Raw genomic sequence first — 22272 nt, 5'->3', positions numbered from 1 at the left:
CACTTGTACAGCCTGAAGATGAGGATTGGCGATTGATTTCATTCAGCGGAAGACCGGGGCATGAATTGGAATGGATGGTCTCTCTACAGTACATACTAATTCGTACGTACTACCCTTGCGCTAATGCCTGGCACTTGACTGCCGTATCCACATGCGGGATCGAAGCAGTTGACGGGAATTGCATGTATCGTATACGAGGCACGCGACAGCCCGATGGCAGCAAGAAAACACTGGGCCTTCGCATTTTCGACTCGGGGTTGCTGCTTGGCAAAAAAAAAAAAAGCAAATAAAGATATGTTTCGTAGTTTGCAGAGCCACATGCACACCTTTAGATGCTAATGCTGCCAAGACTTCGGCACCAATATACCCAGGCCGCCGAAGCGCTTTTACTAACAATATCGAATTTCCGCGTCTAGGCCTAACCTTGGCAATAGTACTGCAATACTCGCAGCAATAGCTCCTGCCTATGTAAGCATGAACAACATGGACAGCAATAAAGCCGCAAGCGTGGTGAGCACGGGTATTACTTCGTACTGAAGCGCTGCATGGGGCTACAAGACGTCTGGTATTGCGCCTGAATTGCACTGCGACATGAAGCCACCACCACCGCGAGTGCAACGTGCATCAGAGACAGCAAGGCGGCCGCGCTGAGAGGCAGACGCACCAGCTATGTACCTTGCGTTTCGCATAGTGGTCGACTGGAGCACTCGATGCGGGAGAGCTCCAATCGGTACCTGCGACGCAGAGGGCGGACAAGTACCTCTTGGCCTTCCCCTGAGAAGCCTAAGCCCAATGGCTCCAGGGGCTGGGGACCCTGCTGGAGGCACCCCCCGAAACCCGGTGACCGCCCTTGAGGCTACAGGTCCCTAAACTGGAACCACCACTGCCGCTGGAGCTGCTAGCGATGCCAACTCCCCACCCCCCTTGCGACTCTTTGCGCGCCTGCGTCGAGCCGTGTCTGCTCATCAATTACGGATACGGCAGCGTGTTCTTTCTCGCAACTAACTTCCAAGGTGTGTGGCCCATATTTGTACCCGATTCACAGCATAACTCGTCCTCATTCTAACAGCCCCAGGGCGGAGAGACACAGCCGATGACACACGAGTGGACACTCGGCTGAACCCCCAGAAGAAGCCAACCAGATCCTTGACATGGGCATGGGCACGAGCCTGGGTAACAGAAAAGTTGTAAACCCCGTCTGGATGCCCCTTCATTACTGCGACTATGTCCTCCAACCACTCTTCAAGCCCGCCGCTTACATCTCAACCTCACCTTCACCCTCAATCCCAATCTCAATTTGAATTTCCAACACGCCCTCGACGCCGATCCTCCGTTACCATCGACACCATCTCCACCGAGCCCTTCCCCGATTTCTCTCGATCTGCCGCTGCCGCCTTAGCTGAGGAAGAAGGAGAGGGCGCATACAAAAACACGCTTATATCGGCCTCGCCATATGCTCCTAAGGGCGCTATTTCTGCATCAGGCGCTTCCTCGCGGGTCGGTGGACGACCCGACGACAATACAGACATTGAGATGGAGCCGATTATGGGACACAGAAGACGAAAGAGCGCTGCTATGAACTCCCCTGGCCAGCCTCTGCCATCTCCAGGGAGGCCAATGGCTGCCGGCGGTGGCAGACAGCACCTTTCAGCCAACCCATCTGACCACCTAGACGGCTTTGAGGAAAATGGAGGGAGCAGCAGCACATCAGTTGGCTCCGGCCACGACGACGAGGCGGGCGGCAGACCCAGCTTCAGCGACGACGATTTACACAGCGATGAGGAGACGGGGCTTAGCAACAAAGAGCGCGCCCGGAGGCAGAAGAAGCGTCAAAGAATCACTCAGCTGGGGCAGCGCATAGTGCGCGACAAGAGCCTGTCAGCAGAAGAGCGCCAAGAGGCGGATAAGGATGTCGTCAGGAGTCTAGCCATTAACATGGTCTTGATTTTCTTGTGGTACTTTTTCTCGCTGTCAATTTCACTGGTAAGTCGATTGCAGCTAGGAATGCGCCAGGTTTGCAGGACCACGTTTTTTTTTCTGACACAAATGTCTCGCAGTACAACAAATGGATGTTTGATAAAGATCGACTTAATTTTTCTTTCCCTCTCTTTACCACATCGTTGCATATGGTGGTACAATTCTGTCTCTCAGCCTTGGTTCTCTATTTTGTACCATCGTTGCGACCACAGCGATCCCACACATCTGACATGGGCAGATCTCGACATGAAGTTGAGTCAAGCGGCGCCTCCATGTCAAAGATGTTTTACCTGACGAGAGTTGGGCCCTGCGGTGCAGCCACTGGCCTGGATATTGGCCTGGGCAACACCTCGCTCAAGTTTATTAGCTTGACATTTTATAGTAAGTGAATATCATTATTGATCTATATATCGTCACAATATCGCAGCTACTAACGTTTCCTAGCAATGTGCAAATCTTCCTCTCTTGCATTTGTTCTACTATTCGCTTTCGCCTTCCGCCTTGAAAAACCTACGTGGCGCCTCGTAGCCATCATTGCTACCATGACATTGGGTGTCATCCTCATGGTATTTGGCGAGGTCGAGTTTAAGCTTGGCGGCTTCCTTCTCGTCATTACAGCCGCCTTCTTTTCCGGCTTCCGCTGGGGTCTCACACAGATGCTACTTCTCCGCAACCCTGCTACTTCTAACCCATTCTCCAGCATTTTCTACCTCACGCCAGTCATGTTCCTTACCTTGATTTTCATTGCAATTCCTGTTGAAGGCTTTGGTCCCTTGTGGGAGGGACTGAAAACTCTTAGCCAGGAATGGGGTACTTTTATGACACCTCTGTTCCTCTTATTCCCTGGATGTATCGCCTTTTTGATGACAGCATCCGAGTTCGCTCTTCTGCAGCGCACGTCCGTCGTCACGCTTTCCATTGCCGGCATTTTCAAAGAGGTCGTCACCATCTCGGCCGCTTCTGTCATCTTCAAGGACCAGCTTACCCTCATCAACTTCATTGGCTTGATTACCACAATGGTGGCAATCGTTGCCTACAACTACATCAAGATTACCAAGATGCGCGAGGACGCCCAGGTCCAAGTCCACGTCCGCGTTACCGACGTCGATGCTGATTTTCCGTCATCGAGCGCGAGCGACTTTGAGAACGACAGTTCAGAGGAAACGGCAGGATTGCTCCATCAAAACTCAGAAGGAGGCGAAGTGCTTTTCCAAGCCGGCAGCCTGCCGCCGCCCACTCCACGGGTTACAAGGGACGAGTCATTGGAAGATTAAGAGACGATTTAGAATAACGATGTTCGACTTTTGTTTCGGATATACAAATACTCGCTTCAATTACTTTCGCGATTTTTAAGACAACACATATACTACCTTACAGAATTTGCCTTTTTTGTATAATCTCTGTTATTTGAGGGCAACAACCAATGGCTACCACACAATTTTTTCACATATTTTCACCTACATCGGAAAGCCTTTGTACCTATTACCAATTTTAAGCATCAACCGGAAAGATATAAATGGGATGAAATGCAAACGGATCATATCAAGTTTTCATTTTGAATTTTGAGATAACATTGTCCTTACATATTGTTATGGGGGGCACCAGTTAGAGAGAGCAGAGGAAAGAGAAGGGGAGAGAGAGATAGTTGAGTCGGGATTTCAAGTTAACATGGATGATGGAAGGCATAGAGAGACGGCTAGATCAAGGAGTAACAACATATATATATACCCATATGAAATTTAGAGGTGTATACTGGGCGAGCAAGAAGATACTTGGCTGAAAATTTACAAGAAAAAAATATACTTGTATGCGCATTTATTCATCTCCTATACTTCTCGCATTATTTACTTATGTAGACGCTTCTAAACGAAGCTCGTTATTTTATTTCCATGACTGGGTATGTCCTAATAGCCTCCAACGCCAAGATGTAGATGCAGAATAATAATAATCAGAGATTAGAGTCCTTGCTGACAACTTATGTAACAAAGAATCAAATGCCCTTCTTCTTAACCCAAGAGTCGCAGGCCGTTCTTGGTCTTCTGGCCTGGCTTGGTGATACCCGCGCCTGGCTTAGGACCAAGTTGTGGCTCATAGCCCCCGGCATTGGAGTTGTTATTGTTCCTATTGTTTTTATTGTTCTGGTAGTTCTTTTTGCCTCCGTGTGACTTGTTCTTGACATTAGTCGTCTTGATCTCAGTATTGGCCTTCTTCACGACGACAGGGTGACTCTGGATGTATTTGCCGTGCATCTCCTTGGCAGCCTGGAAGAAATCGTCGGCGTCGCTGAAACTGACGAAGCCATAGCCTTTGGATTTCGTGGTTCGCTTGTCGCGGATGACTCTGGCCTTTTGAACAGACTTCCACCGCGAAAAGGCCTTTAAAAGGGATTCATCTGTGGTCTCTCCCGCCAAGTTTCCGACGAAAAGGCGCAGGTGGGAGGGATCCCATTCCAGCAGTGTATCATCTGTCCATTTCTTGCCGCCACCCTCTCGAACAACCGTTTTAGACTTATCCGGCTGCTGTGCGGCCGCATCTAGGCCTTCAGCCTTTGCATACTCCGCCGCTGGGACTGGTTTGCCGTCCTTGTCGGTCTGGGGCGCGTAGGCGCTTTGCCATTGCGCAATCTGGGCAGCCATGTCCGGATCATAATCGGTACCGCTCGGGCCAACATTCGCACTCGGACCTATATTCGCATTCGCACCTGGCGTAGGGAACGGGTTCTGGATACGAGGTGCTGCTTGGTAGGACTGGGCCTGATATGGCTGTGCCTGGTAAGACTGCGGCTGCGAGTAGGCATGAGGGGTGTAGCTCTGCGGCTGTTGATGAGCGCTATGCTGCTGATGCTGTTGAGGATACGAATATGCCGCTGCAGAGTGGCTCATCCCCGTTGAAGGAGGGCGGCTGGGATAAGATTGATACGACGAGCCATAGCGAGTGGCGGCTGCAGATGCTGCAGGGGCGGCTGGATAGCTGGGAGCGGAAGCTCGCGCAGAATTCGCATTCGAGTACGACGGCGGTGCGGCAGAATGGCCCGATGAGTTGAAGCTCGATTTGAACCCGGGCCTCGAGTTGCTGGCGGGAGGTCGCGCGGGAAGATTTGTGCCTGGAGGTGGTGGATGTGACATGATGAACACCCCGTGATCTCTTGACTTATGGGATTCTCGCAGCTGTGGCAGAGAAAAAAAACGTACCTTTGAGCAGTCTTTGGCTCAAAGTCCCCACTGTTAAGCAGTTTTTGTCTGTGGATTGCTTTTGCAAACGCGAATTAATACTCTAGGAAGATGGAAAAGAGGTAGTCGCAATTGCGAGTTTGCTGGATTTAGAGTGTGGCGTTGATTGATAGTTTGTTGATATCAGAGAATCGGCAGGCCAACAAATCATGTCACGTGATATGAAAAACTCTGGCAGCATCGTTCATGGTCATGTGATATGGACGACCAACCTATCCTATTCAATCAATGTACAAAAAGTTGCTCTAATATCAGCATATGGGTAAGGTATAGGAATCGACAACTGTGGTACTAGATTTTCCTTTGTGATGGCTTCATTTTTTTCTGAAGTTCGCAGGAGATACATACAGGCACCTCACAACGATCATTGATTGGCTATAAGCTGCTAGATCTCAGAGAGGGCCACGGCGCCGGTCACGGTCTGGCGTCCGATAAACGGGGATCGGCTGGAAGACCCGCAGCTTTCGGGCATACTCCAAACTCGGATCGGTGCAGGACTGAAAGGAGTTTTCGAGGAATGATCCAAGGCTGTGCAACTGGATTAGCCGCACGGCATAAGCCATGTATTTGACTCAACAATGTGGCACATTACTCATCGCTGGCAAGGTACATGTAAGCGGTAATTGAGGCACGGTAAATGAGGCACACGGTAAATGAAGCAACACAAACCGAGCGCGGGCATCAAGCATGAGCCGCCAGACGGCGCTGCTATTCGTCGATACAGCCGTTCCCTTGTCCGGGAAATGCCTTCAGCCCTCCGTGGTGGCACTACTGCTAGTATTAATTCCGCAAACCCGCAAAGCCCGCAGGTTTATAAGCGGCCCCAACTCGCCCACTTTTTAGGGAGCTTAACCGCCGTGCTACCTGGATTGAGAGAAGGAGAAAGATGGAAATAGAATAAAGGCCGTCTGTCCAGGCTGTCTATCTGGTGGTGATGATATACACGTATTTTGCACTAGATGTAGCCTCGTCGATGCTGCAAAGAGCATTCTGAAATTGTATAAATACAGCTATTGCTGCCAGTATCTCCAAGGCATGGCGTAAAAACCAGGGGATATAATGCCCAGTAGGTTATCTGAGTCCTATTATTGTGATGTCAGCAAGCCCAGAAAAAAAAGCATTATTCATGTGCAAGGCTCTGAGGCTTTAAGGGGTCCTTTCGTAGGATTAAAAAGTCGCAGTTGGACCGGGGCTCTATTACTCGCTCGTTGCCGAGCATCGTGGGAGGCACTTCAGGGCCGCATCTGATTGGACGCCCGAAAAATTGGAGAAATCTTCATCATATAGCGGGGTACAGAAGCACCACACTCGGCGCAAGTACGAGGACAGGTAGGTATCAAGACGCAGAGGCAACTTGTTCCGAAAAGCTTAGGAAGCAAAGTATTGGGCACTAACGGATGTTAGTAAACACTAATCTGTAGATGTTGGGATTTTGCTCGGGCCGGCTCTGGTTCTCCTGAAGCCGCTGGGCGCAAGTACGCTGCTGCCTTTGAAAGGAAGCACGCATGTATGTGTAAACCTACGCTCAAGCAAGGCGCCAAGCTAATGCATACAAAGAGCTGCATGTAGATATCTGATGGGCCATCGGGCTCTTTCTATGGGACTAAATGAGCGGCTTCCATTAAGTCATGGACTTTTTACACTTCATACTAGCACATAGCCATAAGTTACCGTAGTAGGCATTTGGTCCTCTTTTTTTTCCCACCTTTCATCAGTCATGGCTCCCCATCGGTGTCTCCCCGTTCGGTAGCGCACGTTGTCCGTTGTTTCGGCCCGTGGCTGCAATTGGCATTGGATTTGTATGGAGCATCTAGCCCTAGCAATGCCAAATTACCTCATCCTTCAAGGTGGGATGGGATAACAAATCCAGCGACAAGCGTAGTATATGCTGAATGACTTGCACGGCCAAGCCGTTTGAGATTTCTGATAAGCTACTGGCTAAGAGAACTTTCATGCAGAATTGCCAAGCTCCCCTTTTTTTTTGACAGGCGAATGGCTTTGGGGTATCAGATGAAGGCGATATGAGACGACAAGTGCCTTGGAAAGTGACGCCTAAATAAGGCCGATTAACATGGGCATGGATAGGTAGCTACGTTCCCTTTGGCTGGAGATGGCTGCTGGGATCTTCGTGAAGCAGCATAATGTTTGAGCTTTGAAAAGGGCCGCCGGCATTGAAAGGGAAGCGCCTCTTGTTCTCCTTTTTCTGGAGGTTTCTTTTTCTTTTACATGTCACCTAGATACATGCAGTCCAAGTCGTGAGTATAAGAGTGATGAGAGCTGGGGCTGAAACATTTAACGAGTCATCCAAGCCCTTCTCCTCGTCCTTGCTCCTGGCATTACCGCCGACCAAGCGTCATGCTTTGTATTAAGCGATGCCTGTAATTGTGCTTCACGATCCCTTGTAATACCAGATTATCATATTCTCTCTAATCGATGGTGTACAGTACCCAACCCGACGCAGCCGGACACGGGAGAGTGGTGGGGCTGGTTGATGGCATGAGGTCGTGCTAATTAATAGAAGCGTGCCCGTCATTTGTCCCAATACAGCTATCGGCGTTGTATCCGCCACAGTAATCAGTGAAATGGAGATGGCATGGGATACTCCGTAGGGCGGCTGTGATCCGTACGGCGCAGAAGATACAAGAATGCGGAATTTCCCACAGTGGCCCGGGAGCATGGGATGCACTTGGGAGACTACAGTATCAGCTTAGTAGGTGCATGGGCTGTCTAAGAGCAATACTACACTATGTACCCTGATAGTTGTGACAGCTTTTGCGTGTTGGATAGAATGCAATGAAATCAGAGCCCAAAACTGACCCCCAATCAAATAGCAGCCAAAGGTTCGCGGTCTGAGCTTGATTCTGATAAAACACAGGCTAGCGTTATAGCCTGCGTTAGAGGTAGACGAGTGCTAAAAGCCTCGCAGCAAGGCGGCGAAACAGGAAGATGACGATGCGCCGCCTCGCGCCAATCACTGCCTGGCCGCCCGCTTTTCTGGGGCCTTCGGGACTTGCGTAGGCCAAAACTTCGTTCCAGGTCACTCATGGATCTTTTTTGGGCTGCTGGGCGTTGCTGGGCGCTCAACCGGCCCATCTGCGTTCCCACTATATTTACTTGCTCCGTCCCTCCCTATCTGCGAAAACGTTGCTTCTCTTCTCTCCTTTCTTCTCCAAACTCGCAATTCCTGATTGTTGATCTGGCGATAGCTTCGCTTTCTTGATCTCTATTCCCCGTCTTTGCTCTAATAAACCACACAACATGTCTGGCCCTGTGTAAGTCACTTCCCTGCGCTGCTGTTGGGACAAGCACAGAAGCTTCTCTACCCCTCCCTCACCTTTTGCTGCCAGTTTCTACCCCACCACCCCGCCCTGCAAAGCCCAACTGATTACTGCTCGATGACCTCAATTCGCGCACTGAGCCGGCGACATCGCGGGTTTTGTTTGGTGTTGAACTCGAGCTGTGGCCATGGCGGAGGTCATGTACGGGCGATTGACCAGTGGTGGTTGTGGTGGCGGCAGTGATGGTGAGAGGTGCTGGAAGAGCACTTCATCTCGCTTGTTTCATCTCTGCCTCAACCTCAACCTCAACCTTTACTCTCTCTCTCTCTCTCTTCTCCCCCAAGCTTCTGCATTATCCCATTTCTTTAACCCAACTTCTCTCTTCTGCACCCTGCTCATGCCTGAGGTAGCGCTCGCCTCGCCAACATCAAGCTTGGCGGTGCCACGCAACCTGATTCCTCCTCTTCAGCCGAAGCTTCGAGAAATGCTAACATTGTTCCAAGCGCGGATCTGGGCCTTATCGGCCTTGCTGTCATGTAAGTTGCAAATAATCCACCCCCGAATTATCAAATGTTGCTTCAATTGCTAATTTTGGGCGATACAGGGGACAGAACTTGATTCTCAACATGGCTGACAACGGCTTCACTGTCTGCGCTTACAACCGAACCGTTTCCAAGGTCGATGCCTTCCTGGCCAACGAGGCCAAGGGCAAGTCTATTGTCGGCGCCCACGACGACAAGGAGTTCATCGCCAGCCTCAAGTCCCCCCGCCGTGTCATGCTCCTCGTCCAGGCCGGAAAGGCCGTCGACGAGTGGATTGACAGACTCCTGCCCCTCCTTGACCAGGGAGACATCATCATTGACGGTGGTAACTCTCACTTCCCCGACTCCAACCGCCGCACCAAGGAGCTCAGCGCCAAGGGCATCCGATTTGTCGGCTCCGGTGTTTCCGGAGGTGAGGAGGGTGCCCGATTCGGTCCCTCTCTGATGCCCGGTGGTAACGAGGAGGCCTGGCCACACATCAAGGACATCTTCCAGGCCATCTCTGCCAAGAGCGACGGTGAGGCCTGCTGTGAGTGGGTCGGCGACGAAGGTGCTGGTCACTACGTCAAGATGGTCCACAACGGTATTGAATACGGTGACATGCAGCTCATTTGCGAGGTAAGCTCGGCCCTGGTTCAGTAACGTCTGCAGGAGCGAATTTGAGAGCTAACAGAAAACTTGTGCATAGGCCTACGACATCATGAAGCGTGGTCTTGGACTCTCCAGCAAGGAGATTGGTGACGTCTTCGCCGAGTGGAACAAGGGTGTTCTCGACTCTTTCCTGATTGAGATCACTCGCGATATCCTCTACTTCAACGACGACGATGGCACTGCCCTTGTTGACAAGATCCTTGACAAGGCCGGCCAGAAGGGAACCGGAAAGTGGACCGCCATCAACGCTCTCGACCTTGGTATGCCCGTCACCCTGATTGCCGAGGCTGTCTTGGCTCGATGCTTGTCTGGCATCAAGGACGAGCGTTCTGAGGCCTCCACCAAGCTCCGCTACGTTTCCCGTGGCAGCGGCAAGTTCGAGGGTGACAAGAAGCAGTTCTTGGCCGATCTCGAGCAGGCTCTGTATGCTTCCAAGATCATCTCATACGCTCAGGGCTTCATGCTCATGCAGGAGGCTGCCCGTGAGTTCAACTGGAAGCTCAACAAGCCTTCCATCGCCCTCATGTGGCGTGGTGGCTGCATTATCCGATCCGTCTTCCTCAAGGACATCACCTCTGCTTACCGCAAGGAGCCTGAGCTGAAGAACCTGCTCTTCGACAACTTCTTCAACGACGCCATCCACAAGGCCCAGCCTGGCTGGAGAGCCGTCGTTTCCCAGGCTGCTGAGCTTGGTATCCCCACCCCTGCCTTCGGCACTGCTCTGTCCTGGTTCGACGGATACCGTACCAAGGACCTGCCCGCCAACCTGCTGCAGGCCCAGCGTGATTACTTCGGTGCTCACACTTTCCACATCAAGCCTGAGCATGCTTCTGAGAAGTACCAGGTTGGCAAGGACATCCACGTCAACTGGACTGGCCGTGGTGGTAACGTCTCTGCTTCAACATACCAGGCATAAGGGAGAGATGCTTGGAGCGGGGCTGAAAAATCTAACAAGTTGGGTACGAATAGCAATGATAATGTTACATAAAATGGGATAATTAGGTTTGCAGTGCGAAATTTAAAAAAATGAGTAAAAATTAGCCAATTGAAGCCACCGAGTTTGCCTGTGATGTATATGATCTGTAGATGCGTATCTAGTATTGTTTTATCCCAGCTAGAGAGTTATGGGTAACAATGAATGGATGTCTCTCCTCAGCCATACTAATCCCATAGAAATGCAAAATGAGTCATCAATTGCGGGAAAAAAAAAGAGAGAAGAAGAAGAAAAGGTATGAACAAGTGAATAATAATAGAATAATTCTACAGTGCACAAGCATTGAACCATTAGCTGTAACGTGTACAGTATTGTGATAGTACTTGTCTTACTGCCCTCGATAACATCCAGCAGGCTTATGGTTCCACTTTTATAACCAATCCTGACCTGCCATTCGCTACAACCCGCCTGCAGCCTCGTCGCGACAAATTTGGGCTCGCGCGACGCAACGACAGCCGCACTCTCTGCAACTCGCATCGCCCAGATCCTGGACATTGCGTTTCCACATCATCTCCATCCCATCGGCTCGCTCCGTTCGCCTGCCGCGCGCCTTGCACCCGAATCATATCGCTCGGCATAATTTCCTCGCAGTCGCTCCCTGGCGCTTTGCATGCTTGGGGCTGCCAGACTCAACAACCCTTGTCGCCATTCCCACTGTCTGTAAAAGGTCACCAGAGAGGCTGCGCTGCCGACAGCAGCCATCATGGCGCAACTAAATCCTAGCCACAGCGTCCCCCAGGACCTTGTGAGTCCCCAACCAGTTTTTACTCTGAGCTGTCGCTAATGAAAATGGGATAGATGCCACATGTCCACCTAATCTCATCGTACCGATACCCAGCGATCCCCCGGCTCGATTTCAACGAGGTTGCCAAGTGGCTGATAAATGCCCCTCAAATCGCGAGAGACCAAGCGCCCTTCTTCTGGACATACCTCGATAAGCCCGCCGATGGCACCATTCTATTGACGTGGCAGCCTTTATCGAGACTGGGAACCAATTTCGCGACAGATGGCTTCGTCTGGGCACCACCAGAGCAGATCTATAAGCATGATCTGGGCAACGGACTGGTTTGTTTAACCAGCTACCGCAAATCAATCATTACACATACTAATTATTGCGTGTATAGATGCTCGAGATATACTACCTCAAGGCAGGCTACATCCCTGGCGAGCAATTCACTCTCCACGCTCGAAGACGATTCCGACTCGTTCCCGTCGCTGGACACCCCAACCCTCCGCAGCCGGATCCAAACTTGTTTATTGTGCACTATGGCCCTGCGGAAATGAACGATCGCGTCCCTGTTGCCATGATCCCATACGATGAGAGAGTCAATGCCATCATGCAGCAGCGCCATTTCCTTCAGAGAGCCGGCCAGATTCGCCGAAAGGAGTTTATGCTGTCTGATCGAGTCAACTGGCCTTCACTACCGGAGCTCACTCGTCAACAGCTGGGACCCCAGATGAACCCTCGCGGTGTACCTCAGCAAATGGCATACCCAGCCCAACCACCACCACCTGGTCCTCCCTCAAAGAGAGCCCGCCATGGACAGAATCAGGGCCAGCAAGCGGCATTGCCGCCGGGAATGCCACCGGTCGATGCGGCCTTTGATGACGATGAGGATATCTCAAGGGGAGACATGTTTGACCACTTGACCCCGAGAGAGATCTCAATGAGTCGTTATCAACAGAATCACGAGTGGATGGAGGAGATTCTGTCTTCTGCGTACAGAATAGGTCAGATCACACCCGCAGATCTCGGCTTGGGTCTCAAGGGTGAACTGGCGAGTCTAACGGAGGGTATCTTCACTGCCCAGGGAGGCGAAGCATACAGCCAGGCTCCTGAAAAGTCCTATGTCGGACGTCTGGACCCCGGCCAGGCTGACGAATTCCGCAAGCGAGTCGACAAATACGTTTCTACGACCCAAGATGAAATCAAAAAAATGGAAGAAGAACACCGCAAAATAATGGCTGCGTTCAAGGAAAATTCTATTCTAAAGATCAAGGAGCGAGAACTTAAAGCCATTGTGGATGGGCACAAACACGAAAATCGGGCTCATTCAGATGAAGAGCCCGTAGGTCGCCAAGTCTCTAAACACTCAGTCGAAGAAATAGTACAACAGGTAGAGTCAGCATCAGGCCGAAAGATTGTCAGCCTACCGCTCTCCAAGCGGATTCAAGATGGCGGGTATCAGGCTCCCGCTCCTGAACCGGTAGCAGTGGGCTCAACCGCAGAGCTCTCTCGACAGCCATCTCGGGCGGGATCCCAAGGAAGCGGCGCGATGCTGGGTGAGACTGACATGGACATGGGTGATACAGCATCTGGATTGTTAGACCAAATGCATACCGGCTTCTCTTCTACGTCAACGCCAATCAATAACTTCCCGACTCCCGCCGGTCAGTCCGGCGCGGCTACGCCATCGCAAGCGATAAATGCCGCCTCGCCAGCACCAGCGCCGGCACCAGCGCCTGTACCTGCATCGGCGCCATCTGCTCCCGCCGCTCCCGCCGCTGCTCTGCCACAGCCGTCTGGCGATGTAGAGATGGGCGGAACTGATACTGCCACCGAGAACGAGGTACGAACTACGCCCGATCATAGCACCGGTAGTGGAGACTGGGTTGTAGTTCCCAAAGATGGCGACAACGCAACGGCTAATGATACGACTCAGACGACGACGCAAGCTCCTACCGATGCTACCGCTACCACAACTGCTGCTCCTGTCTCTGCCCCCGCTCCTACAGATTCTGTTACCGCTGCCAGTGCAGAGGGTGATGACGCCAAACCACCGACACCAACAGCTCCAAAAGCACCTTCGGCCGCGGCCACTCCCGCCGTTACTGAGGGAGGCTCTGTATCTTTTGACCAAAATGACTTTAGCTCTCTAGGCGATTTAGACACGGCAGGAGATGCCCTAGCGGGATATGACGCTCCAGATTTAGACGACTCAGCAGGACTGGATGATGGCTTAGACCTTCAGATGGACATGGAGGATTCCGCGTTTGGAGATGCTTTTCACGGCGTAGATGCTTCTCATACCCCAGGAGACGGACAAAATCAGGATGGCATGTGAGATACTTGTAATTGTTCTTGTAGGAAATTGGAACGAAAAGATATTTGATTAGATGCTACTGTTGTTATGTCTTTTTTTTTTCTTTTTCTTTTCTTTTCAGTAGTAGAAGAGTGGATACCTAGCTGGTGGTTTGAATGCTACTTCACTATAATAAAAGCTGCAGGGATTTTGGGATAATAATTCTTCAGCTTATACTATTCCTATCGCTCTTGGGTGGTTGTTATGTGCTTGTTGGGTATTTTGAATTATTACACTAGACGCAGGAAATATTTGTATATTTTGCTGACTCTTTCATAAATTCTGTCTGAAATCTCTCAGCTCGCTAAGAGAGAATTGCATAAACAAAGCGTGGCCCCCTGGTCCCAGCTAATTAAATAACATGGGATGCTGGTCTTTTCTCGCGTGGAGAGTATATGCATATACCTGGGTAATCCTATATAAAGAAACTCAAAATCTTCATTATTAAAAAACTCAGCTCAGCTCAGGCTTAATTCTTGATCTCATGAGCAAGGACAGCCAAACCCCGCAGTTCTTACGTCACGTTCTGAAAGAGGGATACACGTAAAGGTGTAAAGCGTGTGCTCCCTCGCTTCCGTGTTGCCCATTAAGTGAGCGGTTGGTCGGTAAATGTGATTGTTTTTTTTCTTCTTCATACACAACTTTCGAAATTCGTTGCGACAGTATATTCCCTCCTCTGAGCCTCATCCATCTACAGTGCTACACCATGGGTGAACATATCCGCATTCATCCTCAATGTGGCGCGTGCAGCTTTGCAATTATTGCTAGCGAGGCAGTTGTTGCGCGTAAGATCGCTACCTTGTATACTGCTCACCATACCCACTAATATTCCATTTAGTTGTCAAAGGAAACGATTACACCATCACGGCCGTTTCGGCAGCAATAATATACGACGATTCATCGTATTGCGAAAATGGATACACGACTGAATGGGTATATTGCCGCTGCTCCAACTGTAAAGAGTGTGCCTCCTCTGCCCCGACCATTACGGTCCATAAGGAATGCCTGGACTTCCTTGAGCAGCTGTCAGCAGCTGAAGATAGACTATCCTGGCTATGGACCGCTGCGGCGTGGAGAAGTCCTTGGAATGGTGCACCTCCTCTGCATCAAGCCCTTTCTCCCAGTATTGACGTTGGGCAATTCATCGATCAGGCGGCTCAAGCTTGTGCGATGCCCAGTCTGTCATTTTTTCCCAAAGAATTGGCACTCATGATTTATGAACGAACTAACGAAAGCTGCTTACATCGGCACTTGTCTTTCTGGTCCTATGCACGATGGTGGAACCTGGGGCATTCCAAAACGCCAGAGACGATTCCCATCAACGAAATCGAAGAGTGGCACCGTGGCTCACACCCGACTATGATCAAAGACGCTAGACATGATGAAGTGGAGAGTGATGTGCAGAAACCCATTATTATCCTTTCCATCGATTCTCAAGGCTTGCAGAGTATAAAGAGGGTGCAAAAGGGCTATACTAATGCTAATGACAACCTGCCACAACCCGGTACAGTTGTATATGTCGCTGAGGCGGCCGAATGCTTTGCTTCTGCGCATGTCGAGTATAATGTGCGTTTATAGGTTACAGTTGCTGTGGTGAGGCGTGGGCTGATTATTTGTTACTAGTATCCATTTGCGCGACTTCAGCTTACAGGCAGGCCAGAGCAATTCCGTGTCTGGGACACACCTTCACCCCCGCAATGGCAAGAATGCGTTATAGATACAAATTATGATTCTACGAGTGCAAAGAGCCATCTATCAACTATTGACACACACAGCTCCACGGGCCTTACATTTTTTATTTGTTATAGCTCGGTATGGGCTATCCATACACACACAAAGTCACAACCTTCTGCGCAGCCTACATTCAATACCTTGAGTCCAAAAATCCAGCCTTTTGTCCAGTGGGTTTATGTCCCTCTTGGTACCGAAGATACAATTACTACCTTTGGCTGGAGCCGCAGTTATTACAATGCGCGCTTTTACGTAAGTTATCCCAGTCATGGCAATATATATGCTGTTCAAATTCGCTGATAAGGGATTCAGCTGCGTTTGAAATTGGCAGGGGATATAATAGTGGGGTCAACCTATAAGATGCGAGACGAAGATGTGCAGCTGATCCAGCATCCTCTCACTCTTATGTACCAAAGACCCGATGGCGAGGCGGTAACCTTTATAGGTGGCTATTCTGACGATACTGCGCCTTTGGCGGCCTTACAACTGGAAGACAAAGATACCGAGGCAGAGCCTGCATTTACCTTCCAATATAGGAAACAGCCATTTAGGTCTGCCAGTTATTCATCGGCTCCTCTCAACAATGTCTGTCGAGCTCAAGTCTTTTATGAGAGAGGTGCTTCAGCATGCCGAGGGATTGTGTTGGAGTATAGGGATGGGTCGAAACAGGCCCTTGGACAATGCAAACTGGGCGTTGATCAAAGCGAAGAATGCATAGAACCTTCACAGCTTTGCTACACTTCATTGGGCAAAAACTCTTTGCAAGTAAAATTCTATGATGGGAGCTCACATAGGCATGAGGAACCTGATTGGACATGCTGCCCAATGAGAGGTGTTCTGGAATTTTGGTTTAGCGATAAAGAAGTGAAACTGAATTAGGAGCAGCAGTAGCATATTATTTAAATCTACCCAATTTATTTATTCATTTTTACATATGTATTCAAACCTCTATATGTTTCAAGGAAGATAGCTTCCTGATAATTTTTGATTTGCTGGCTCATACGTAATTACTAAGATGAAAAATAAACAGATGTCTACGCACAGTATGTCTTGAAGAGCAGCATGACGAATGTCGTTAATAATATAGTACTACTTCTAATATACTTTATCTTTCATTCCCACTCTCCTGTTTATCCCCTCCTTTCATGCGATTCTCGTACTTATAGATGTTCTTCCATATTCAGATGTATAACAGAACAAGTCGCCAACAGTCTTAATTACCAGATTTATTGATAGTTCAATAACATGCACACGCATACGCACACGCACAAAGAAAAAAGAAAAGGAAAGACGAAGAAAAGAAAAGAAAAACGCCTTGGAACCGATACACAAGTTGGATGATGGGTCTATAGCCGTGCAATTCCACTGGCTAAAGCGCCAATATACCGAGCCAATAATAAGACTTGGAAGTAGAGGTATTACCATTTATAGCTATTTGCAAATCGCTAAACATAGAGATAACTTGGCTTGGAGTGGTGTCTTAGCTTATTGGAAAAGTAACTTTCCTATTAAAAAAGGATAAACAGTTCCATTCCTTTTTTAAGGGAAGATAGCTCCAAGCAAGTATCAAGTCTTGAATTATTAGAGCGGGCTTAAAGCTTATTGCAGGCCATTAACATGAGCAGTGCCAGGGAGCCAGAAGATTTGTTAGTGAGAAAAATAGTGATCAGGGCACCGGCTTCAACGTTCAGCGTAGAGCAGTTTGTTCTTGGGCTAAAAGCCGTTGAGCGATATTGAAGAAATAATATGAGTAAGATGCCAAATCTCATAAATAGAAGCAATGTGGAGTGGTGGAAGGAATCTTGAGGCCTGATTTACTGATATAATAATAGATAGAGATGCTACTAGTAAAAGTTTATATTATTTGAAGTTTCATTCTGTACATATTAAAACATCTTTGCTTCAGTCCATTCCCTTGTTTGTATCCAATTTTGATCGTGCAACATCGCATATGACGGCAAGGTAATGGTCAACAACGGCCTGGTCGCTACTTGATGTCCATACTGGAAGCTTAATTGCCTCGTCATAGAAAGCCTGGGCAGTTTGATAAGACGCTTTTCTTCTAGAATCTTGCGGAATCCCATGAGGATATAAATGTGGAAATAACTTCTCTGGAGCCGTATATAGTGGCTCTTGGTGGAGAAGTCCCGTAGATTTCGGAATATCAATCTCACAAAGGCCATGATTGTGCAGTTCGTGAATGAAAGACTCTCGAGATAAATCCTTTGGTGCTTGAGATGGAATGAAACGAAGCACCAGAGCATACCATGCAGGTTCCACATGAGTCTTACCAGATGTAACTAAGCTAGAAACTTTGAGGAAAGGAATAGTTGCCAGTTTAGCGATCATTTGTGCCGCATAGAGTGCTTTGAATCTGAGTATGCTACTGAGGCGTTCTAGCTGTACGGATGCAATTGCAATAGCAAGGGGGTGAGCACGGTTTTTGGCACCGGCACCTGTCAAGGCAAATGTACTCAGTGGATGATTAGCTGGAATTTCGGCCCGGCATCGTTTGTTGTAGTGGCCCCAGAGGAGTTGTCGATAGTATAACTCGGCGTGCTTGGTAAGTGTGATGCCACCACTCGCCACCACTAATAATTTTCTGTCCTTGCAGTGACCACGCTGCAGCATCTCCGAATGTTCCTACAGCCTTTCCGTCTATTGTTGCCCCATGGGCGTGGGAACAGTCTTCGAAGAGGAGAATATTAGGGTAATCTTTTAGAACATTGCAAATTGCTTTCATATCGCAAGGTATTCCCCAGAGATGTGTGACGACGACGGCTTTCGTATGAGGGGTAATTGCAGATTTTATAATTTCTGGAGAAATGGTTCCATTTTCTAAGGAATCGCAAAATATCGGTACAACGCCAAATTGCATTACCGGAGAGCTTGTTGCGCGGAAGGTGTAGACTGGAAATATGACCTGGTAGCGTTCTTAAAAGGGAGATATGATAAGCAGAGGAGCGTTAAGAGACTCACCTCATCACCCGGTTGAAGCCGAGCTGCAAAATATAACGCTTGTAATGCGTTTGTTCCAGAATTATGTAGGAGAGCAAAGGAATCAGGTACCATGTGACTTTCTCGAACTTGCCAAAAATTCCGCTGTTATCGTATATCGATATACTATCGCGGAGCTGTTTGCCTACCTCATTTCTGGTAATCTCATCTACAGGGGGCTAATGAAATACGCAGTCAATATTAGAAATGGCAGTCCTGTTGTTAACATCAATGTCACGGACGGTGATATCTCCAGCTGCTCTACCAACAGCATATATGTTATCAATTGTCTGTGTGGTAGCCATATCTTGAGATAAATGCAATTGGTATTCTTTCATACGTGATGGTTTAGTGATTACTGCATGAAGTTGCTCCATCATTCGTTGAAATGGCCTCGAGGTACAGCTAGTGATCAAAGTCTCTGGCAGTACGCCACCGTAGGCTAAGAAAACGGAATGTTTCCAAAGCTTGAACAATGTATAACACTAAAAGAAAAATAAATTATATGCACGTAAGGTATTTTAAACTCAAAACTTGCGCACAAAGTGCATTCTACCCGCCCCGGTATTTAAAATGCTTAGATCGGAGAAGCAAATCGGGACCAACATCGTGATATTTCTTCCCCATCTGCATACATATAAGCTTTGAGCTAGCCAGTTGGCCGCATCTAGGCGGTAGGCGCACTCTTATATATTCTCGTTGCTCCGGGCCAACATCCCTATCAACTTCTTCTCTGTTCACTTTTTCTGATTCAATCTTCTAAAACACTGCCCACGACGTCTATACCCCTGTCTCTGCACGAACTCAGTTTATCCAGAAAAGCTATGGCCACTTCAAAGCATGTCGAATCTCTACCAGTTGGTAGATCTGTCAATCAACAAGTCCTCAGCAGCTCAGCTGAAAAGTTTCGAAATTCTCATGCTTCTGTATCAGGCCGACCGTATGACAAAGTTGTGGTTGGAGCGGCTACTCTTCAGTATGCCTCTAGTTCTCCTTCAAAAACGCCGCGCATCCTTCTCTTAAAAAGGGCGCCTCACGAGCTATATTTCCCAAACGTCTTTGAGTTACCCAGCGGGAAAGTTGATCCGGATGATCCAACCCTTAAACATGCGCTTTTCCGCGAGGTGAAGGAAGAAACTGGCCTAGACGTGACTGAGATCCTTGCTGAGCTACGGCCGATGATATATTCAACTGAAAAAATTACTACTGGAGCAGCTGGTGAAGAAGTACTTGTTTCTAAAAGTGCTATTCAGCTCAATTATGTGGTTTTAGTCTCTCCTGGCACAATAAAACTTAATACAGATGAGCATTCAGAGAGCTGTTGGGCCAGTGAAGCAGACTTGGGTGGGCTGGATATTACCAATGCGATGAGAGCTGTGATCCAGGAAGCATTTCAGTGGGCTTTAAGCCAGTAATTTCGTTATCAAGCACTATATTTACGCAATGTCGCAGCAGAGTGGCAAAGAGTTTGGGGTATTATGACACACGATATCAATATAGACACCTGGACCTATATAAGTTATTTGTGTTTTATGTTAATATATACATATTGCCATTAGTAGCAATAAGAAACTAAGTAGCCCAGAATATGAATATACGACATACAGATACCTATTTCCAAAGAGAACCTGGGTCACAATGCCTCACTGCATGTATATTGTGATGTGCGATGCGCGACCCAACACACTACGCTACGTAAAGTCAAAGCGCGTGTTTCCAAAGTCACATGTAATGTTAGGCTGTTGTGCATATGGCCAGATACTCGAGTTTTGTGCACGCCAGAGTATTGTGCCAGTAGATTTTGAACGTAGCCCAGGCCAAAGCCATTATTCTGTGTCAACCCATAATTCAGGGACGATGTATTGTAAGACCAACAGAACAACTGCGTAACATTAGGCTAGCTACCTACGAAGTATGGCGTTTGTAGGCTATGGAAAGAAGTATGTGTACTATTATGGGAACAAAACCCTGCAAGATATTTCCACATAAATTGGCTTTCTCGTTCATCTCTACATAGCGCTTCTAAGGGATCTACGCAGATGAGATAGAGTTGGTGATTAGGCAGTCGTATATCACAACAAGTGCACGTATTTTTCGCACACCGCAAGGCTACAATAGTCCATCCAATCTGAAGACGTCTAAATTCCCCTTATCGACCTGTTGAAGTATTGCGAAATAATTCACTCGATATGTGCAATGCAGAGCTTAGAGAAAATTTTGTTTCTTGCTATCTTACCTCGCCTTTCTTCGCAAACATAATTTTAGTTTGCGCCGGTTTTGTACAATATCCGGTGTTGTTAAACATCACACAATAGTCCGTATCAACGTCACGCTAACGGATTTATGACCCTGCGAGTTTAATACTAGTAGTATGAGACCCTATGTTCTCACAAGCTCTCTTACACTTGCAAATATTTCCAAAGGTAAATCTTACAACAGGATTGATTTATGTGAGAAAGGTTGGTCTTATAAAACTAGACAAATTCTAGCATGTAAAACATCATAAATTCCATATTCACTCCAGCGTTTTCACAAAGCTTCAACTCAAAAATAGCGACCCATACTCGCTAAATCGACTGCATATCGTTTGTTTTCATATTCAACCCTACAATGTCGCTATTACTTCACACCGATGAAGACCGGATTTCAACATTTTTAAGAAATATTGCTCAGCATCACCAGAAGAATGCAACTCTGCCGCCGAGGCTATACTGGGCTCGTCAATTGCCACTACCCGTCCGCAAGGCGCGTTTAGCTATACTGTAGGCGGTAGCGAATATATTGTGCAATTCCGGGCAAAGAAATCTCCCTTACCTCTCAAAATGCTCGAGCTTGCAAATACCGTACATGGATCATTGGCTCCAGCCGTACCCAGTCTTGGAAACTTTACGAAAGATGACAATGTTATTATCTATAAAATCGTGAAAATTGATGGCATCAACTACTCTCAGTTAGAGCGGTCCAGATCTCATGAAGAGAAAGAGAATTTTCTGATTTGGCAGGGAGAGGCACTGAAAAGCGTGGCAACGTCAGTGGATCAAAAATACATATTTGTTCCCATTTACGCGCACTAGTTAATATAAGTAGGTATACTAACTTAATGTTTATTGTCAGATTTTCCGCGGAGAGCTGGGAAAACCCGATACGAGTCGAATTTTCTGACGCCCAGCTTGTGTTGCTGTCCCATCAACGTAGAATTGAAAATCTGCGTCGGTCCCTGCCAATCAGATTCCATCCTCTGCTTTCTTACTGCGTTGATAATATTCAGGCTGTTTTCAGTTCAGAAATTCCTTGGACGCTCAATCACGACGACCTTTGCGAATCTAACGTCATGGTAAATCCTACTACTGGGGCTTTGACAGGATACATTGACTGGGCAGAAACAGCTATTTTGCCATTTAGTCTCGCCCTCTAGGGTATGGAGACATTTCTAGGTTATATGGATCTTGATGAAGAATGTTGGGTATATTATAGCCAACGAAGCTCTTTGGAAAGAGTCTTTTGGCGAGCTTTCCAAGATAGGGTCGGTCCACTGTCTGAAAAGCAAGTAAAATATATAAATATTTCCCGTTTGGTAGGAATATTTCTTCGCCATGAATTTAAGTTTGATGGCCAGGATAGCGTTGCAAAGGATGGGACCTGGAACTTGACGTTCCTCGATGAGCAGCTCTTGCGAGAGCCAGCCAGGTGGACGCGTGCGTCTTTAGAAGATAGCTGAAGAAAAAGGCTCGGTATTTACATTAGAGTTGCTAAAATAGGGGTATTTATTACACCATAAGTGGCCTTACA

General features: G+C 48.1%; 7 protein-coding genes across 7 annotated transcripts; 6 read left to right on the top strand and 1 right to left on the bottom strand.

Moving 5' to 3' along the window:
* The first annotated feature begins 490 nt into the window (after positions 1-490).
* Positions 491-3755, top strand: GGI43DRAFT_392076 (triose-phosphate transporter family-domain-containing protein). Its single transcript, XM_083204519.1, has 4 exons — positions 491-1013; positions 1076-1983; positions 2058-2358; positions 2422-3755. Exons 2-4 carry the CDS (start codon positions 1225-1227, stop codon positions 3249-3251), a joined length of 1890 nt encoding a protein of 629 aa, XP_083066719.1. The 5' UTR covers positions 491-1013; positions 1076-1224; the 3' UTR covers positions 3252-3755.
* On the bottom strand, positions 3618-5481 carry GGI43DRAFT_38191 (uncharacterized protein). Its single transcript, XM_083203184.1, has one exon. The coding sequence runs from the start codon at positions 5100-5102 to the stop codon at positions 3984-3986; it is 1119 nt and encodes a 372-aa protein (XP_083066718.1). The 5' UTR covers positions 5103-5481; the 3' UTR covers positions 3618-3983.
* Positions 5482-8152: 2671 nt separating this feature from the next.
* GGI43DRAFT_392068 (6-phosphogluconate dehydrogenase) lies at positions 8153-10886 on the top strand. Its single transcript, XM_083204518.1, has 4 exons — positions 8153-8479; positions 8896-9021; positions 9090-9645; positions 9716-10886. Exons 1-4 carry the CDS (start codon positions 8466-8468, stop codon positions 10592-10594), a joined length of 1575 nt encoding a protein of 524 aa, XP_083066717.1. The 5' UTR covers positions 8153-8465; the 3' UTR covers positions 10595-10886.
* Positions 10887-11470: 584 nt separating this feature from the next.
* GGI43DRAFT_420150 (uncharacterized protein) lies at positions 11471-13737 on the top strand (the record flags this gene model as incomplete). The annotated part of the gene is made up of 2 exons (XM_083207775.1): positions 11471-11737; positions 11797-13737. 2 exons carry the CDS (start codon positions 11471-11473, stop codon positions 13735-13737), a joined length of 2208 nt encoding a protein of 735 aa, XP_083066716.1.
* A 724-nt stretch (positions 13738-14461) lies between these two features.
* Positions 14462-16365, top strand: GGI43DRAFT_379061 (uncharacterized protein; the record flags this gene model as incomplete). The annotated part of the gene is made up of 4 exons (XM_083202779.1): positions 14462-14540; positions 14594-15321; positions 15379-15738; positions 15799-16365. The coding sequence occupies 4 exons, from the start codon at positions 14462-14464 to the stop codon at positions 16363-16365; spliced, it is 1734 nt and encodes a 577-aa protein (XP_083066715.1).
* Positions 16366-19304: 2939 nt separating this feature from the next.
* On the top strand, positions 19305-19912 carry GGI43DRAFT_427371 (NUDIX hydrolase domain-like protein; the record flags this gene model as incomplete). Its single annotated transcript, XM_083208793.1, has 1 exon — positions 19305-19912. The coding sequence occupies one exon, from the start codon at positions 19308-19310 to the stop codon at positions 19896-19898; it is 591 nt and encodes a 196-aa protein (XP_083066714.1). The 3' UTR covers positions 19899-19912.
* A 1393-nt stretch (positions 19913-21305) lies between these two features.
* Positions 21306-21898, top strand: GGI43DRAFT_379059 (uncharacterized protein; the record flags this gene model as incomplete). Its single annotated transcript, XM_083202778.1, has 2 exons — positions 21306-21511; positions 21598-21898. The coding sequence occupies 2 exons, from the start codon at positions 21306-21308 to the stop codon at positions 21896-21898; spliced, it is 507 nt and encodes a 168-aa protein (XP_083066713.1).
* Positions 21899-22272: the final 374 nt, after the last annotated feature.

This window comes from Trichoderma evansii, assembly GCF_050947405.1.
Source record: "Trichoderma evansii strain SZMC 28006 chromosome Unknown GGI43scaffold_1, whole genome shotgun sequence".
In the NCBI taxonomy this organism is placed as follows: Eukaryota; Fungi; Ascomycota; class Sordariomycetes; order Hypocreales; family Hypocreaceae; genus Trichoderma; species Trichoderma evansii.
This window is presented reverse-complemented; position numbering and strand designations above follow the sequence as displayed.

Excerpts from the sequence above, each read along its gene's own strand:
- GGI43DRAFT_38191 (XM_083203184.1), bottom strand. The coding sequence starts at position 5,102 with ATGTCACATCCACCACCTCCAGGCACAAATCTTCCCGCGCGACCTCCC.
- GGI43DRAFT_392068 (XM_083204518.1), top strand. Across the intron at positions 9,022-9,089 it reads CTTATCGGCCTTGCTGTCAT|GGGACAGAACTTGATTCTCA; the intron begins GTAAGTTGCAAA and ends TGGGCGATACAG. Across the intron at positions 9,646-9,715 it reads ACATGCAGCTCATTTGCGAG|GCCTACGACATCATGAAGCG; the intron begins GTAAGCTCGGCC and ends ACTTGTGCATAG.
- GGI43DRAFT_392076 (XM_083204519.1), top strand. The coding sequence starts at position 1,225 with ATGTCCTCCAACCACTCTTCAAGCCCGCCGCTTACATCTCAACCTCAC. Across the intron at positions 1,984-2,057 it reads TCTCGCTGTCAATTTCACTG|TACAACAAATGGATGTTTGA; the intron begins GTAAGTCGATTG and ends AATGTCTCGCAG. Across the intron at positions 2,359-2,421 it reads TATTAGCTTGACATTTTATA|CAATGTGCAAATCTTCCTCT; the intron begins GTAAGTGAATAT and ends AACGTTTCCTAG.